This window comes from Lepidochelys kempii, chromosome 1 (genome assembly GCF_965140265.1).
Source record: "Lepidochelys kempii isolate rLepKem1 chromosome 1, rLepKem1.hap2, whole genome shotgun sequence".
NCBI classification, from domain to species: Eukaryota; Metazoa; Chordata; order Testudines; family Cheloniidae; genus Lepidochelys; species Lepidochelys kempii.
Genome location: NC_133256.1, coordinates 177,432,441 through 177,450,973, shown reverse-complemented (window position 1 = coordinate 177,450,973; position 18,533 = coordinate 177,432,441). Strand labels below are relative to the sequence as shown.

Sequence of the window (18,533 nt, the reverse complement as noted above, 5' to 3'; positions counted from 1 at the left end):
CTGCTGCTGCCAAGCGTTGGGGGGAAAGGCTACCAAGTACAAAGGACCAGCTGCTGATGCACAAGTTGGCACAAGGATAGTTCCAGAAGGAACTGTTCCCCGCCCTTCCAGCTGGCTGTGCTTAGTGAAACAGGATGGAGGAACAGGTCCAGGATAAAGAATTCCCTGGAATGGGCTAGCTTGACGAGCTCTACACAATATTACAATAAACACTAACAGCAGCATTGCAAGGAATATAGTTTCTTGAAGAAGGGTATATCTACACTGCAATTAAAACCCTGTGCCTGGCCCGTCTGTACCCAGCTGACTCAGGCCCAGGTTAAGAGGTCCTTTAATTGCAGCGTACACATCTTGGCTTGGGCTGGAGCCCAGGCTCTAGGAACCTGCAAGGTGGATGAATCCCAGATCTTGGGCTGCAGGCCAAACCTGAACGACTACACCACAATTAAACAGCTTCTTAGCCTGAGCCATGGGAGTCTGAGTCAGCTGGCATGGGTCAGATGCAGGATTTTAAATGCAGTGTAGACATTCCCTCGGAGGCAAAGAAAGCACTGCAAGGCCAAATGACAAGGAGTAAACACTCAGAGATACTGTGGTCCCATGCTCAGCATGTTAACCTTAGGTGTGGCCAAAGTATTGTACTCTTCATTTCGATGATAAAATACAGTAAGTGGAGACTCTGCTATTTAATGGAACAATGTCTTACTTAAGCCTGGAAAGTTTATATTAGGATGGTAATATTAATCTGGTTAACCTGTGTGGCTTCATTGTTGCTCAATTAAGAACAACATGTGGGTATAATGAATCACATTGAGCTATGTTTCAAGGTTTGATTATAAATATGAAGATATCAATTTTTATGTTGCCTTTATTTGCCAAAAAAGAACATTCTAACCCTGTGGGATCTGGTTCTCAATATTGTAATTAATTTTCCAGGTTTGTAATTAAACAGCTTCAACATGGTACAATCAGTAGGTAATAACATTCAATTAAAGACAGAAGACACATTTTCACCTTAAAATGTTTTTACCCTTGAAGTGATACCAATGGAAGAGGATAAAATAGAGTATTAACACTTTTCAATTACACTAAATGACTTTAATCCTGCAAATGATGCCCTACTTTAATTAGAAGCTCTTCTCTTTATTACAACATGATGGATGTCCACTTTATTAGATTCAAGCGTGACACTATAAGCCCACTTTACATAAACATTACCATGTTATTAAAACCCTCTACAAGAAGGGTTTTTGAAATGTTTGCTAGCACATCAGCACTTCCTTGTTTAATTTCAAAATGCTATTATATTTTCCTCCTGGAACAATTTGCTTCTTAGTGTGGCCCACAATACTGCACTTTGCAAGAATCAGAACCACATATTTGATGGTTGGATTGGAACCTCCTTACACACGTTGCATAATCAGATGAATAAAATGGAGTGAAGAATCAATGTAAACAACTTAACAATTGCACAAGCATGTACTCCTGTAGCTGCACAACCCAGAGAACACAGGATATTGACTCTGGTCTTGATCCTGTAATTGGACCGCTGTACTCCGTGCAGCGCTCCATTAATTTCCTTGTGGCTCCGTGTGGGTGCACCTTTGCACAGATCCGAGGCTCCACTCATGTAGATCTTCCGATTGCACGACTGGGGCCTCAAAGAATATGTGCAGTAATAAAGGTGTCTATGGATACCTTCACGCACAGCCACACCAGCCCACATTCTAACATAAGAAGATGAGCTTTTATACAGGATGCAGACTTTCTCCATTCTTAACTCGCATTCTTGTTATAAAGGCACAATTAGATGGTGCAGAGCAGACTCCTCAGCAGAGACCTGAGGTGGTGGCAGCTCACGGTGTGAGTAGACAAGCAGCTTCAACAGGCCCAGAAACAGATCTGCAGAGAACGCTGGGCTACTAATATTCAGTGACCCAAACCAAGAGTGAGTTTTGTTGTGGGGGGAGTGATATGATCAGAGAACTCTTGCCAAAGGCTACTGGGAATTCACTGAGACTGGTGGGAAGGATTTGGGTAGGCAGCAGGACAGTGTAGATAGGGGAGGCACTGCTTGGGTGTGAAGAGAACTGCGCAGGGTACATACCCTAGGGTTCTGGCCTGTCTTTACTTGCCTAAGCCATGCCTTGCCATCTACGCTGCTATTTATGCCTGTGCTAGGTGGGAGTGCAGTGTATGTACTGTACATGCTGCCATAAGTGTAGACATAACCTGAGTGCTTGGGGGTGGTGGTGGTGATGAAGTTCTGTCTGCTTAGGGCTACTGAAAGAGGATTTATTTATTTTCCCAAGAATTCAAGGTGGGGGCTAAAGTCAATTTTAATATTCTCCAAGACGACTCTCGACATACTGAATCTGACCCTTCTAACTGCCATTAACCACCTGTCAGAAGGGTTAAATATGAAAATATATCCAGTTGGCTCCGGGAGAAAAATTATATTAACATCCGGGGCTACAGTCTCTATTTAGATCTAGGCCATTTGTACAGTTCAGGTCCCACAAAGGACAAGCAACTATCCACAAATGGGCAGCAGAGAAATCCACCAGTCCAATGTATCTCACATGGATGTAACAATAATCAGCTCCCTGATGCTCTCATCTCCTGCCCTTAGCAGCGCGCATGTGCAGGAGAGAATCTGGGCCATGGTTTGCAACATCAAAACTTTATCCACCATAAGGAAAACCATCCAAACAGTGAGACAGCCTGTCTTCTGAAATAACTAGTCTTGGCAAAGCAACAACATTGAAAAATTACACAAAGATTTATCTGTGACAGCATCACATTCAAATCTAAAGCTAAGGAACTCAGTATTGGCCCAAGGTGTGTCAGAAACTCAGTCATTAAAATGACACTAAATACCCAGGGGAAATTTTTCCAAAATGAGCCTCAGAAATTGTGCATGCCAGTTTTATGGAGGCAAACAGCTGCATGCTCAAAACCTGCATTTGCATGCACTGTGGCACATGTCAGTGCAAATCAGGCAGTCAGATCTATAACTACCTGATTATGACAACACAGGTGCCCTGTTGTAATTACTGCCCCTGATTGGATAAGAATTGTGTACATCCTCTTATTTTTGTTACCCTGTCTCCTTCACTCCATACCATATTTATCCTATCCACCTGTTGTCTTGTGTTTCAGACTGAAAACTTTTTAGGGATACAGACTGGGATTTTCTGTATGTCTGTACAACACTTAGCACAATGGGACCCACCCTGGTTGGCCTCGAGGCGCTTCACAATATAAATGTGCAACAACAACAACATTATTAAAGGATATTTATGGAGTGTAATGAAGCAGACAAGATCTCTTTATAAGGCGCATAGAGCATGTGAAAGACAGTAAGTTAATTAAGTGACTTAAAAATATTGAATAATGTGCAATTTCAAAAAAGAGGTAAGCGTTCAGATGAAGGGTTTAGACTCACCTGGCTGCCTTCCTTTTGCCAGAAAACAGCAGGCTGGGGATTTCCTTTAGTTTCACAGGGAAAGGTCACTGTTCGACCCTGGGCTACAATCTGATCTCGTGGTCTTATCACAAACTGCGGGGGAGCTACAATGTAAGAAAAAACATGATGTAAAATTGAGGGAGATTTCTCAAAGAATGGATGAATAATATCAAAGGGAAAAGATAGCATTATGTAAATGCATTTTCATGCCAGAGGACATTCATTAATTAGTATATACACAATTAGTAAATACCAAAAAAAAAAAAAAAAGAGAGAGAGAGAGACAGAAAAGAAAGTATCTCCATGTATGACCTCCATCAGCTGTAAGAAGGAAAGGATTACAATCACACATATTTGTTTAAGCTCTGATGTCAATAAAACCTGAGGGGCAACAATCGGGCCCTTTATGGTGCAGGAGCTAGTTATGTTCCAACCTTGTCCTCAAGCCTCCCCTGGACCAATACTGATACTTCCATACCATCTGCACTTTAGAGAGCTCACTGTTGTGCCTTACATCTAGAGACAACTGTGCTTTGCTGTGGTGAGCACCAGGGTATAGCACTGGCATGTCCTCAACATCCTTTTCAGTCCATCTCATCACACTTTTAAAAATGAATGGGAAGGGAGGGGTGATAGAGGAAGTGACAGAGGCAGGAGAGGAAAAGTCCAATGCCTCCCCTATGGTCCTTTAGGGATGAGTGGGAGCAGAATGTGTGTGGGAAGGAGAAGTAGCTATGAAGGAGAGTGACAGAGTGAGATATTATCCAGGTTTCAATGAGTGCAAGGAGATGAAGGCAGCAGGAGCTAAAAGTTTGTCGATGGCAGTGATCTATGTTCAGAAGGAGCAGGCATCCCAGACAGAACAGAAAGAGGAGAGGGGAGATAAAATGGGGAAAGAAGGGACATGGAGAAGATTGTGATGCCAGAGAGTTGTCAGAGAGGGCTACAGTTGGTGGTAAGGGAGAAGATACATGGAAGACCAAGACCAGGGGAAATGTTGCCAGAGGTGAGCAATTGAAGGCAACGGAGAATGGAGCAACATAGTGTGAATTGACCAGGGGGAAGGGGAGCATAGGAAGAGGAGGAAGGGCTGGTGAGAGGAGTGGAGGGGAAATGAGTGAAAGAGAAATGATGATGTGGAGATGGGAGGTGATGAAGATAGAATGGAGGAGGAGGATGGAAACAAGGCAGCTGAATTTAGGAATGATAAGCATGGGTCAATAAAGGAAGTGACACACTTAAAACGCATGGCATGCAAAATCTCCCCACTTTGAAAATAACTGGTGTCCCTTAGGCGTTTTATGATTGGACTCACAGTATTTTACATTTCCAAAGGGTCTCTCCCAAAGGATCCTTTAGAACACACTTCAAATATTGCCAGCTGCTCTGTTTATGTGCAGGATGCAGAGCAGCACAAGGAGCCTCTTCATCCCTCTCATACTCCTGAGTGTGAATTTTCCAGCTTCCATTGAGGAGTGCAGTTCGTGCATCCTGCTAGTGCCCAGCACGTTGTGAGCTATCTGAAAGGGGTGGGGAGGGAGGGATTGAAGTTGTGCCTTGGAATTTCCCTCAACTTCCATCAGTCATCTCTGAGTGGCCTCTGTATTGACAATGATGGTACTGCTTTGATGTACAGCCCCTAGACTCTCAACTCAGCCTACAGCCTCCTCGAGCCTTTAGCTGCAGCATGATTTCCTCCCCACCATACTTCTCTCGACCCAATGCACATTCATGCAACTGTTTCCAGGGTCCAAGAGCAGCAACCTGATGAATAGCCATGGAAAGCATACCCTTGGCTCCTACAAAAAGTGCTATAATGTCTACACACAGCAGGTAGGTTTTTCCAGGTTCATCTGAAACACCCTCACACACAGCACACTATAGGTAAATCCATCTGCTATATTTAAAGGGAGAGGAGTGATAGACCTAGCTGGAATTTGGTTGCAGTGGATATTTCAAGGCCGATGATTAGCAGGGCTGAATTAAGGCAATCCAGGGCACAAGGAATGATATAACACAAAAATCACTCCATGACTCCACCTCCGCTCCCACCTCCCTCCACTTGGATCCCCCTCCTCTCTCATAGAGGCAGTGGCAACAACATTGTGGACTTTCATCTCCAGGAGCATCAGAAGAAGTCCCCCAACCCTTGAAAGAAGCAGAGGGCTTGTCTTCGTCAATGTGTGGCAGGGGTGCTCCCTGGGGGAGATGGGGATTAGTACTTACACCCCAGCTGCTGGGGTACCTGCTTGAGAGGGAGGACTGGGCCTTCTGTACTATTCTTCTTGAGCCATACACAGAGTCCTCTCTCAGAGTGGTGCTGAAAAGGCTCTCTACCGCAGCATATCATGCATTGAGATAAATAGGGCAGCTCACACCCTCACAGTAAGCATTTCAGGCTTTCTGCAAACTCAGGCAGACACTGTTGCACTGATTATGCTCATGTGTCCAAGCTTTTCTTTGCAGCTATGAGGGCTAGAAACATACTTTAAAAATATCAATAAATAAATGATGAGGTTTTGAGGTAATCACATGATTAATCAGGAGTAATCAGGAGTTGGCCTACAAGTATCTATGCCTTGATCTGGTACTCGTCACTAGAGTACAAAACCATCCCCTCCAGCCAACTTTCAGCTGATCTATGTTATACTATACTTTTAGGAAAAGCATAAGAAAAGCATCTAAAATGATTACACCCTACTTTTCCGATATTCCTGTACAGGATAACCTCTCTACAGGATGTACTGAAACTTTTTATAGGGAAATCAAAGAGTGCCCCAATTTGTGCCAATGCACTCCAGTATGGAAATGCAGCTCTGTCAATAGGGAACTTCTGATTGTAATGGTGTTCACAGGATGAAAATCATGATTTCACAATACTAGAATAGATTCACCTATCATAGCCAGGCTGCCCAACCATAACTGAGACTTGATCGTAACATTTAGCACTTACAACAGGAGGAATTCTGGTGGAATGTCACCTTCCGGGCACCAAAGTGGTAGCACTACTATTTTTACAGAGTGCTGGATGTGCCCTAAAGCAGGGACTGGTTCAACCTGGTCCTCTTTCAGATGACTCTAGGGCTTTTTTGTAGTTATTGGAATGGGGGTTCCTTGTCAACCACAGACATAGAAGCAGCTTCCAAAGATGGGTAGTCACCGTTATCCTCATTTTACAGATTAGACAACTGAGGCACACAACAGTCAACAGGTCAGTGGCAGAGCTGGGAACGGAAACTTGGTCTCTCAGCTTCCCCTTCAGTGCCCTGGCCATTGGACCATAAGTTATAAAGCCTTAAAACAAATGTTAATTAGATAAACTCATTTCAGCCCTCACAGGCACTGCTATAACACGTAGTTGCATTTGCCTAAAACCTCAGCACATTAGAAAAACCTGTCAAAAGAACCTGTTGTGATGTAATAAATCAAGTGTTTTGCCCATCAACCAAATACCCTTCATTATTTCAGCTGTAACATTAATGGGGTTGGAGTAAACAGAGTGGAGAAACTCTTGTTTAATTGACATTCGCAAGCCAAAGACAATGGCTCTAAAACAAAGCATATTGCCTGAATTCCAGATAACTAGACAAGAATATAAAGAAGAACAATTAAGATTAGATGCCTAGGACAGTTTTCTTGAAACAGTGTTTTGAGAAATTTTAATATGGTACACAATAAATTAGATTTGATTTCTGGCAAATTATGCTTTGATACTGCATTCAGCAAGCACTGGCTTCAATCAATGTCATGCTAAAGCTCTGTTATGCTAATAGCAGCTTGTGAGGGCGAGTAGACTGATATGGAAATCAGACGGTTGAACATGAATAGAAAGCACAGGCCATGTACGAGTGGGCTTTGAGATGAGGGTCTGGGGGACCCTAAGGTTAATCACATCATGTTCTGAGTTGTTTTTACAGCACAGGATGGTATTCTATGGCATGAATTAAAATGAAGATAGCGAAGACGCAGTTGTGAGCATTGGTATGTTACTCAAGATGCTAATGGTGGCATTATGTTGCACCCTGTCTTTCTGGATCTTTTCATGCCTGAGTGAATGACTCCTTTATGCTATATTAATAAACGTATATAAAAGTAAGCCAGTGCTTTTGTGTTAAAGAGCCTTAATAAGCAGGGGGGGTGGGGTGGGGGGCAATCGATGTTGCAAAATATTTCAAAGGAATTCCTCAGCATTTATCATAGCCTAATAGCTAACAGAATGAGCCCATTGGGATAGATTGCAAGCCATTCATTTTTCCACCCAGGGGTGTTACTGAATTCTAAGGCTATGCTGAGTCACATGGGGCTTATAAAGTATCAGCTGTAGAAAATTTTGACTGAATTAGTTCATTCCTCCCAGCTGAATGCTAGTCACTTTATAAGAAATGTGGCAGAGTATGAATTGTAGAGGGCAGGAGCTGAGGCAACTTATCAAGGTAAAATGTACAATTTTATAGTAAAAAGTATAGTGACCCTATAGGAAGTAATATCACAATGGAATTATTGGCCTTCTCCCAAGAGGTGCTGTGTACTAGCAGTTCCCACCAGCAGTTCCCAATGATCCTAAGGGACTTGTATTGTCATGACCTCCTCACCAGCAACTTCTCCAAACTAGGTGCCCTTAGGTCTATATATTATATAGTTTGATTTTAATTAAAAGTAAATTCTGTAGTAAAATATACTGTATAATCACTATTAGAAACTAAAATTGAAATTAAATCAGTGCAAATAGTAATGGCGTGGGAGTTATGTCCACAGTTGTCCACTAGGATTTATCATGCAAACCTAACTCATTGTACATAGTCCACCAAACAATGTGTCAAATGGTGACAACCTAATTAACTTTTAAATTATGCATACTTAGATAAGAACTTTTAAATATACCACAACATCTAGGCCCTGATTTCCATTTACTTTGATGGAATTTGGATCAGACCCCGGATAAAAATAACTTTCACAAGAGAAGCGTGACAGTAACCAAATTAAAAGGGCTTATTTATAATTAAAACATATTCACTTATTATTTGTAGAATACAATTTGAATTACTGATTTCATAACATCTAATTTCAGCTATTTTATATCCACAGTCAGTGACATACAGCATGGAAATTACTTTGGAAACCTTAAAGTTCTAAAAATAGGAGCTCATTTGAAACTTCAGTGATTTATTAACACGTTTACCTCAAAAGGAAATGGTGTATCAAATGAGATCTCTAATTCATGATGGAACATATGTGCCTTCAGGCTGTGAGATCAAAAACAAATTCATTCTGAAGGCCTTTTTCAAGTTGCACTTTATTAATTTATGGTCTACTGTCTGCAAGTGGCATGAAAGTTTAATTTCTAAAATCTTTTCACCATTAAGAAGCCTCATTTAAATAACCCATACAATATGGGTTGTGTGCTTAGCCTCTGTCCAACACTCAAAGTTCCATTAACTGCTGGGACGTACTACACCTACAAATATTAGACCTGCTCTTCTATTAGGTAATATTATTACTAATAGTCATCATCGTCTTTTTTTATTTGGAAGTAGGGATTGGATGACACTGAAGAATAAGATGACTCTTTGTACACTTGACAAGGATAAATTTCCCTGACACTCCTGTAACTGGGTGACATAGAGATATATAACTGCAGCAGGTGAAAGGCTCATTCTGGGAAAAACAGGTTCTGCTAATTGACAGGGAAACTCTAAAGAAATGGTCTGTGACCACTCCCTCAGCTGAGATCATCTGGTTCACCGAGCTGTCAAAGTGATGCCATAGCCTCCAAGTACTGCTACTGAACTTCTAGATGTAGCAATTGGCAAATTTATTTTTTTCATGTCTACAGGATGACTGGTCAAAACATTGGAGTCTTTTCCATCAAATGATCACCAAAGTATAGTGCCTCATTCCTACCAGCACCTCCAGGACAATCCATTGAAATGTGCTGTATCAAAGACGACATATGAAGGATATTTCATATATCCTTCCTCCTCAAGGATATTTCTCATACAACATGTTGCAGCACAGGATGGTCTGGTGAGGACATATCATAACTGTGTTTTCCACTGGTTGTCTGTCTAGGTCTGGGTCCAATTCAAGGTCCTGGTCTTCACCTATACAGCCCCCAGTGGGTTTGGATCTGGCTCTAAGTGACCACTTTTTTCTCCAACTCCCAGGACACTAGTGGCATTCATTATGAATACTTCAGTGGATTTAGGTGCACATGTTGTTGGTGGGGAGATCATGATGTCATCAGTGGATGAGCTTTGGAGTTTGTTTCTGCCAGGAAATCAGGTTGAATCAGAGTCTTGCCATGTATAGGTCACATGGCAACCCTCACCTCTATATGGAGGTATTTTCCTGAAGGATGACAGGATTCTCTAGCTCAATTTAAGTACATAAGAACAGCCATACTGGGTCAGACCAAAGGTCCATCTAGCCAAGTATCCTGTCTTCCGATAGTGGCCAATGCCAGGTGCCCGGGGGAATGAACAGAACAGGTAATCATCAAGTGATCCATCCCTTGTTGCCCATTCCCAGCTTCTGGCAAATAGAGTCTAGGGACACCATCCCTGCCCATCCTGGCTAATAGACATGGATGGACCTATCCTCCATGAATTTATCTAGTTCCTTTTTGCACCGTTATAGTCTTGGCATTCACAATATTCTCTGGCAAGGAGTTCCACAGGTTGACTGTGCACTGTGTGAAAAAATACTTCCTTTTTTTTTTTGTTTGAAACCTCCTGCAAATTAATTTCCTTTGGTGGTCCCTAGTTCTTGTGTTATGAGAAGGAGTAAATAACACGTCCTTATTTACTTTCTCCACACCAGTCATGATTTTATCGACCTCTATCATACCCCCCCTTAGTTGTCTCTCTTTCAAGCTGAAAAGTCCCAGTCTTATTAATTTCTCCTCATATGGCAGCCGTTCCATACCCGTAATCATTTTTGTTGACCTTTTCTGAATCTTTTCCAGTTCTTATATATCTTTTTTGAAATGGGGCGACTAGATCTGCACGCAGTATTCAAGATATAGGCGTACCATGGATTTATATAGAGGCAATATGATATTTTCTGTATTATTATCTATCCCTTTCTTGTTGATGCCCAACATTCTGTTTGTTTTTTTGACTGCTGCTGCACATTGAGTGGATGTTTTCAGAGAACTATCTACAATTCCTCTAAGATGTCTTTCTTGAGTGGTAACAGCTAATTTAGACCCCAAAATTGTATATGTATAGTTGGGATTATGTTTTCCAATGTGCATTACTTTGCATTTATCAACATTGAATTTCATTTGCCATTTTGTTGCCGTGTCACCCAGTTTTAAGAGATCCTTTCGTAGCTCTTCGCAGTCTGCAAAGTCTGGAGTCAGGCAATGCAAGTAAGAGGCTAAATGTTTAGGAAATTGACCAGAGTCAATTCCTGTTGCATGGAGTCCATTACCTATTAAAACAAATATATGTAAGGACACTCAGATACTATGGTGATGGGTATTCCCAACTTCTTTTTCTATATACTTAGATTGAGGTTGAAATTGGGATTATGATATGGAAATTGGGGTGAGAACAAAGGAAATAGGGAGGATTCACGGATTAATACTAATTTTTTGTGATGGTTGCTTTCTTGGAGAGTTGTACTGTGATTAATCCTGCACCTCTGGTTTTGGTGATAATGGGATTGGGAAGGATGTTGACTGTCCCATTTCAGGGAGGTGAGAGCACTTTTGAGGGTGACATAGGAATTGTTTGAAGGAGGGAAAGAAACAGGATTCACACCATTGTGTGAGGATTGCAGCAACATTTTTGGAGGTGTCTGTCAAATATGTCTAAAAGGAGACTGAAATACCTATTTAAGCATATGGCTGTTGCACTTTTCCATTACAAGGCAGAGAGTGTCAAACAATGTTGCTATCAGCTGGGGATATGGCAATCCAGGAGACTAGTTGAGGGGGACTTGGTCCCTTTGAGCTCTATTGTTGTGAGTAGAGGAAATGGGCAGATACAGACTAACAACATATAAGCTAAGAGTGAAGTATTAAATACTGGATACATTGGCTGAGGCAGCTATATTTTCTCAGGAATACAGAGCTGGTTGACAGTGACTCGATTCACCACATCTTATGAAACATAATCACTGTCAACCATGATATGATCACAGATGAAGCTCTCACGTTGGAGACATAACAGAGAACTGAAGGGATGACACTGCAGATTTATTACTAACCCAAATATCTGTGACTGGTTACTCTGTTCCGCATGAATCAAGGGAGGGTAGAGGAGATGGTGAACCCATCTCATTAATGTTTAGCATTAAAATGAAGATGATTTCCTAATCTGATACAGGATTTGATACAGTCTCAGGATAGGGAACCAACTAGTATTGTTATGCAGATCCTCTTGCTGCGCCACAGTCAGTACTAATGGAATCGTTTGGAATATCCATACTTTCATTGTTCCATTGGGGTGGTGTGTTGGGTTAGCACAGGGAGCTATGCTTGCAGTCACAAGCGTGTGTCGGTACATCTTGACTTTGAAGCAATTCCATGGATTTTCTGGGCACAATCTGTTTCCTGAACAACGATCTACAACCTATCCTGAAGGACGACCCATCACTCTCACAGATCTTGGGAAACAGGCCAGTCCTTGCTTACAAACAGCCCCCCAACCTGAAGCAAATACTCACCAGCAACTACACACCACACAACAGAACCACTAACCCAGGAACCTAGCCTTGCAACAAAGCCCGTTGCCCACTGTGTCCACATATCTATTCAGGGGACACCATCATAGGGTCTAATCACATCAGCCACACTATCAGAGGCTCATTCACCTGCACATCTACCAATGTGATATATGCCATCATGTGCCAGCAACGCCCCTCTGCCATGTACATTGGCCAAACTGGACAGTCTCTACTTAAAACAATAAATGGACACAAATCAGATGTCAAGAATTATAACATTCAAAAACCAGTTGGAGAACGCTTCATTCTCTCTGGTCACTCAATTACAGACCTAAAAGTGGCAATTCTTCAACAAAAAAACTTCAAAAGCAGACTGCAAGTAGAGACTGCTGAATTGGAATTAATTTGCAAACTGCATAACATTTAACTTAGGCTTGAATAAAGACTGGGAGTGGATGGGTCATTACACAAAGTAAAACTATTTCCCCATGTTTATTCCCCCCCTCAACCCCCCACTGTCCCTCAGACGTTCTTGTCAACTGCTGGAAATGGCCCACCTTGATTATCACTATAAAATGTTTCCCCCCTCCCACTCCCCTGCTCTCCTGCTGGTAATAGCTCATCTTAAGTGATCGCTCTCCTTACAGTGTGTATGGTAACACCCATTGTTTCATGTTCTCTATGTATATAAATCTCCCCACTGTATTTTCCACTGAATGCATCCGATGAAGTAAGCTGTAGCTCACGAAAGCTTATGCTCAAATAAATTTGTTAGTCTCTAAGGTGCCACAAGTACTCCTTTTATTTTTGCGAATACAGACTAACATGGCTGCTACTCTGAAACCTATGTATTATTTGTCTCCCAGTTTTTCTTCTTTGGATGGGGAGAGGGTAGCTGATGCATACTGTCTTACACTGGACTGGGGTCCTTACCTAGAAAAGGTAATAAAGCCCCAGGCATAGATGATGGAACTCAAACAGATATTTTGGATGGATTTTTCCACCATTAGGATTTTATAGGAAGAATAAAAGGAATTATTTGAAAAAGATCTGACTTCTATTATCACATCAGAAGCATCTTGATTCCAAGACTAATTGTTTTTATCTCCAATTTAACTTCAGAGTCTGAAGTTCATAAATAATAAAATATTTATTCTTATCTTGTTCTGTGATTTCATGTGGTACAAAAAGCAGACGGTCTCTGAAAAAAATTGGAGAAACACACACAAACCCCTCTCTCTTTGAAGAAACAGAGAGAAGATCAAATGAGAGCAGATCAAAGTGCATTAACAACTTGTCAATCCATATTGGCAGGGTCCATACAGACAGTTAGTCTTTGAAAGGCTAATGCATGGTAGAGTCATACCCCAGCTTGCTGTGAATTTCATGTTTGTGTGGACAAGCCCCAGTTTGTGTAGACTGACCCAGACCCCACTGAAGTCAGGGGAAAGACTCCAATTGATTTCAATGTCCACAATGGAGTTGGCTAAGTTCAAATAAGCTTCAGATAATAAGCATCCTGAATTGTGGTTCCAAGCAGAAAGTATAAATCTTTGTGGGGTCCAACAATCATTAATGAAGCTCTCCATGAATACTTGTACTTGTAGCAATCTGGGACTCTGTAATGGTCCATCATGATTTTGGCACATATTTGGCAAACACTCTGTGGAAGCCTAAACAGAGAAAACAGATGAGTTTGGGAGATTTTGAGGTGGAGGGGTTTGTGGTCCAGCATTTTTCTGTTTTGTGATCAGCTTGTTGTTCCCACAACTGACAGTGCTAATCTTACCTGAGCCATTTGGGACTCTATGGCACTACTAGCCAATAAAGGTGCAGCAAAAATCCAGTTTGGACACATCATAAATGCTGTATTGCTACAAGGCCAAGTCCTCACTTAACACTCACTCAGGCAAAACTTCCCTGAAAGGCGATGAGAGTTTTGCCTCAGCACAAAACTGCATATGGATATGAAGGTTTGGCCAGTAGATCTAAAAAGGATAATAACTGCCTGGACAAACTGCCTCAGTGTTTTGTTTTCTTACTAAAACCCAAGGAAATGTGCATGTTGCCCTGTGATTAGGTTTACTCTATTTTCTGATTTCATCACTGTTCTGTCTAAAGTGTTCACCAGTTAATAAATAATGAAGAATCATTCTAGCTCACTCACTTTCCATTTAGGGAAGAGCTAGCTGCAAAATGTCTGTTGTTGCCTTGATTAACTGCCAAATCTCTACAGACAGCAGCAGCAGACATGTCGCCCTTTGATGTAGTTATCAGAATTTCTGCCACCGAGAGATGGCACAATTCTGCAAAGTGGGATCTCACCAATCAGCATTTCTGATAATGATGTATAATTCCTGAAAGTCCCATGTCAACTGTGATATTTCCATGACTGGCACTATGATATTTCCATGACACAGCATTCACAGTATATAGGGTTTGCTGCAGGGAGAGAAACATCTTCTTCACTTATCATCTAAACAAAGACATTTCAAACCACAAAGTGAACTTAGTTTAAAATACAGTTCTTTGCATTTCAGATATATTGTTCTGCAACATTTCAGATAGGCCAATAAGTTGTGTAGGGTTGATTTACAATGTGACAACTTCCCAGAACAGAGTATAATGCATCAAAAAGTTACATTTCACTTAAATTTGAATAGATCATATCTAATTAGTATTACACATGGCAAATGGAAAGTAGGCAACTTATCTATATGTATCTGCCTACCCCATGTTAGAAGAACCCTCCATTTTTAGTTAATTGCAGTTAGATTGTTTTATACAAGTTGAAAATGAAATCCAACTTCTTGATGCATTCTTTTCTGGAAAGTCAAGTCATATCATAAATCAAGGCGACTTGACCTATTACAATGCAACTGAAATGCAAAGAACTGTACTTTCAACTGGATATAGGCAATTAATTTGAAAACTAAGTACTTTTTTTATCTGAAGTGACTTACTGAGTGATCAGAAAAAAAGCAGATAATCAGAAGCATCAGACACATAGTTGATTTTCTTCTTTTTGAACTTAATTTTATTTCTGGAAGTTTTCCATATCAGGCAAAACAGTTTAGCAGTTACTTATGAAGACTGGGCCAATGATACTTTTTTGTGGGATTGATGAATCTTTCTGGTTCCTCCCAACTTTGGTGGTGGCTTTTCATAGTTATTCTAATGTGTGAGTGCCATAAGAAAGACAGCAAAAATGAAAATGTGTGAAAATATTAACTTGTTCATCTGGAAAATGCATCTGATGAGTGAAAGTAAATGGCCTAAATAGGAATAAATATCCCGCTTCCTAAACCCATCTGTTGTAACTCCTATAGGAAATCTTTCAAAAGCTTATAAATAAAGAGAACATCTATTTGGGAGATTGGCAACACATTTATTTCAAGCAGCAAATCACAACATGATGAGTAATCTGGTAAAGAACTGTTAAAAATTCACAAGCTGCCATCTACCTCAGGCAGTACCATGCTTCATTTTTGCATACTATATGCTACTAGCTGCTTGAACAAAAGATGGTGAGCAACAAAAATAATTCAGCCCTGAATTTTTCTACTCCAGATGAAATTTAAAGAAAACTCTGAATAATAAATTCAATAAATATATATTTGAATCTATCATGGAAAAAACTGAACTGAAAATTAAAAGTACTTCAAACATTAAAATTCCTCCTCTTTTGCATTTCAAGGAACATTCCATGAAATAATATCCTGGTTTTGTTGTCCAGGTATTTTTTTTTTTTAAAGATGCTTTTCTCCTGAAGCATAAGCAGAAATAAAGAGTGCCAGAACCTCTTCCGGTACGTGAATGGGATGAAAGAACAAAATCCTTCAAATTCTACACTGCATGCAGCTGTTGTTCCGTGCATGCAAATATACCACAATTAAAAAATAGGCATAAGTTTCTAGGAGCGGACTAGATATTTTACCATTAAGCAATCAACAGTACCATTACCTTTTATCATAATCTATTTTATTACCAGTTGGTAGAGATTGGCTTGACCCAAATCCCTGATGTAAATTTACTAAACTTAGTGAAACAGAGATCTGAACCTTGTGAATCTGACCCACCTCAGCTAACTGATCAAGAACAGTAATTGCATATATTGCATTGTTGGGAAAGTATTTTGTTGTTGTTGTTGAGACTTCTTGTAAAGTTATTCAATTATACATGAATGATAAAAATCAAGCAATTCACAACCATTAGTCCAGAAAATTTGTGTGGTAGCTCTTTACATTTGATATGATTAGGGCTGATGTTTTTACATTATTCTCAACGAATTAAATAATTTGACAACTACTGTACTAAACAGTAATTATTTTAAAACAACCCACTCTATTTTATGGCCATCTCAGTAAGTCAAATAAGGGAGACATTTTCTTTGTACCAAATGACTACTTGTAACAAAATAAAACAATTTTAGTGTGGTAAATGTAAATCTGAACAGAGTGTACCCTTGTGAAGGAGTCATGTGCTCGGAAATAGAATAAATTAAGATCAGGAGATTCAGTACAAGCTTAGGAGCTGGAATTGTGACCTCAGGATCTAAAGAATTCAAAACCAGAGGATCAATGTGTTGAAATAAGAAGAAACGTCGACACAGCAAAAGTCTATTACTTTCCTTGTAGATATTTTTTTTAGTATAGTCTTTATAGAGCCCAAACAGCCTTGGCTTATGAATTTTTTCTTCCTTCTCTTTTAAGGATGAGAAAAAAGAAAGCTTTCCAAAACAAAATGTTTGTTTTCTTGTACTGGCTTTCCCACTGAACTAAAATGTGTTTATTAGTAGTACTTTTCTAACCTCCATCAACCTAGTGCAGTCTTCACAGGCGGGGGGGGAGGGGGAAGGGGGGGTAGATTGGCTTAACTATGTCGTTCAGAGTTGTGTATCACACACCTGAGCAACACAGCTGGGTAAACTTTTTTTTAGTGTAGACCAGGCCTGAGTCACAGTCGTCTCCCAAACAAAGGGCCCAGTTCACAGCAACTTTACTCCATTTTCACAGTGGTGTAATTGCATTGATTTTAATTGAGGTCATTTGTGTAAATCAGGCTCAGAGTCAGCTTAAGAAATTCCAAATTGTGTATACAAACTTAATGTCAAACCCTACAAACCATACTCAGTTGCAACGCTAATGAGAATTTTGCCTGAGTAAAGGATTGTACCTTTCAGGAGTGTTTATTAACATAAACACTAATTTCTGATGCTAAAGGTTTATCTTCACAACAGCATTAGCTCAAGATATAACAAGTGTCGTTCCCTAACCGAAGCCCATACACACACAAAAATCTGTAGCTCAAGTCAAGTGGTGCTTTAACCTTAAACTCGCTGGCCCATCAAGGGGTGTTTGTGGAAGCTCGAGTGCTGCCGAGTGCAGTGGGAGCTCAGCTACTCTGAGCTGCTAATACAAACTGTCTGTTGCTGTCTGACCACTCTCACTTGAGCTATGCTTGAGTATAGATAACTCCAGCTGACACTGCAGTGAAGCCAATTCTTTACATAAAAGGCTAAAACAATTAAATCATTATTCTAAACAACAACATAGCTACCAACTATGACATTCACAATTGTAATTTATGTGGAAAAAAATGTCTAGCAAATCCCCCTGAGCATGGAGTGCACAGCCATTAATGAAAACAACAAAAGAAAATGTATTTCCTTGGAATATTTTTCAGTACAAGAATAAGTTTCAGTGAGTGACAAGCTTCTTTTTCATTTTGCTCAATCTTTAAAATTTAACCAAAGTTTTGAAAGAAATCACCAGGATCTGAATTTGCTGAAGGGATATTCAAAGTGCAAATGGTGATCCAGGGCCAGCCTTCCTATGCACATTGTATTAACATGCACACTATTTTCATTTGCGGCTATCTTGTGCACTCCAAAGGCAAAACAGAAGGATGAAGAACTCCCCCAACACGAAGGGGAATCCATTCCATCCTCTCTTCAATTCAAGACCGGGTTACAATCCACTATAATGTTTCAAACATTTTACACAGGTACAAAATACACAGGACGTGCAAAGCATGTGCTTCTTTCTTTACGTCATAAAAAAAAAAAATGGGTTGCTCATTTAATGCCTGATCCAAAGCCATTTGAAGTCCATAGGAGTTTTTCATTGACTTCAATGGCCTTTGTGTCAAGTTCTTAACACACCTCCACAAACTGTTAAGAATTACCCTATTGTAATTTTGGCTTATTAACACCCCACCCCTCTGTGATATAATTGTTGATTTGTTAGTGATTTGTCAAATGCCATTACATATGATATTCTAGAAGTAATAAAAGATTCAGAGATAGCACTTCTTGCCCAGTCAAAATCAGTTGGCTAGCATTAGAAAGTTAGCACTATTAAACACTATTATTAATGATCAGTGCTTAAGT

General features: G+C 40.3%; 1 protein-coding gene across 11 annotated transcripts in view; it reads right to left on the bottom strand.

Annotated features, from left to right (window-relative positions):
* The window catches only part of ROBO2 (roundabout guidance receptor 2), a 639,395-nt gene that overhangs the window by 140,111 nt on the left and 480,751 nt on the right, over nucleotides 1-18,533 (bottom strand). For all 11 annotated transcript variants that reach the window (XM_073303863.1, XM_073303872.1, XM_073303897.1 and 8 more), the window contains one exon: nucleotides 3,449-3,573. In XM_073303863.1, coding sequence (XP_073159964.1) covers nucleotides 3,449-3,573 — 125 coding nt within the window. The remainder of the gene's footprint in view (nucleotides 1-3,448; nucleotides 3,574-18,533) is intronic.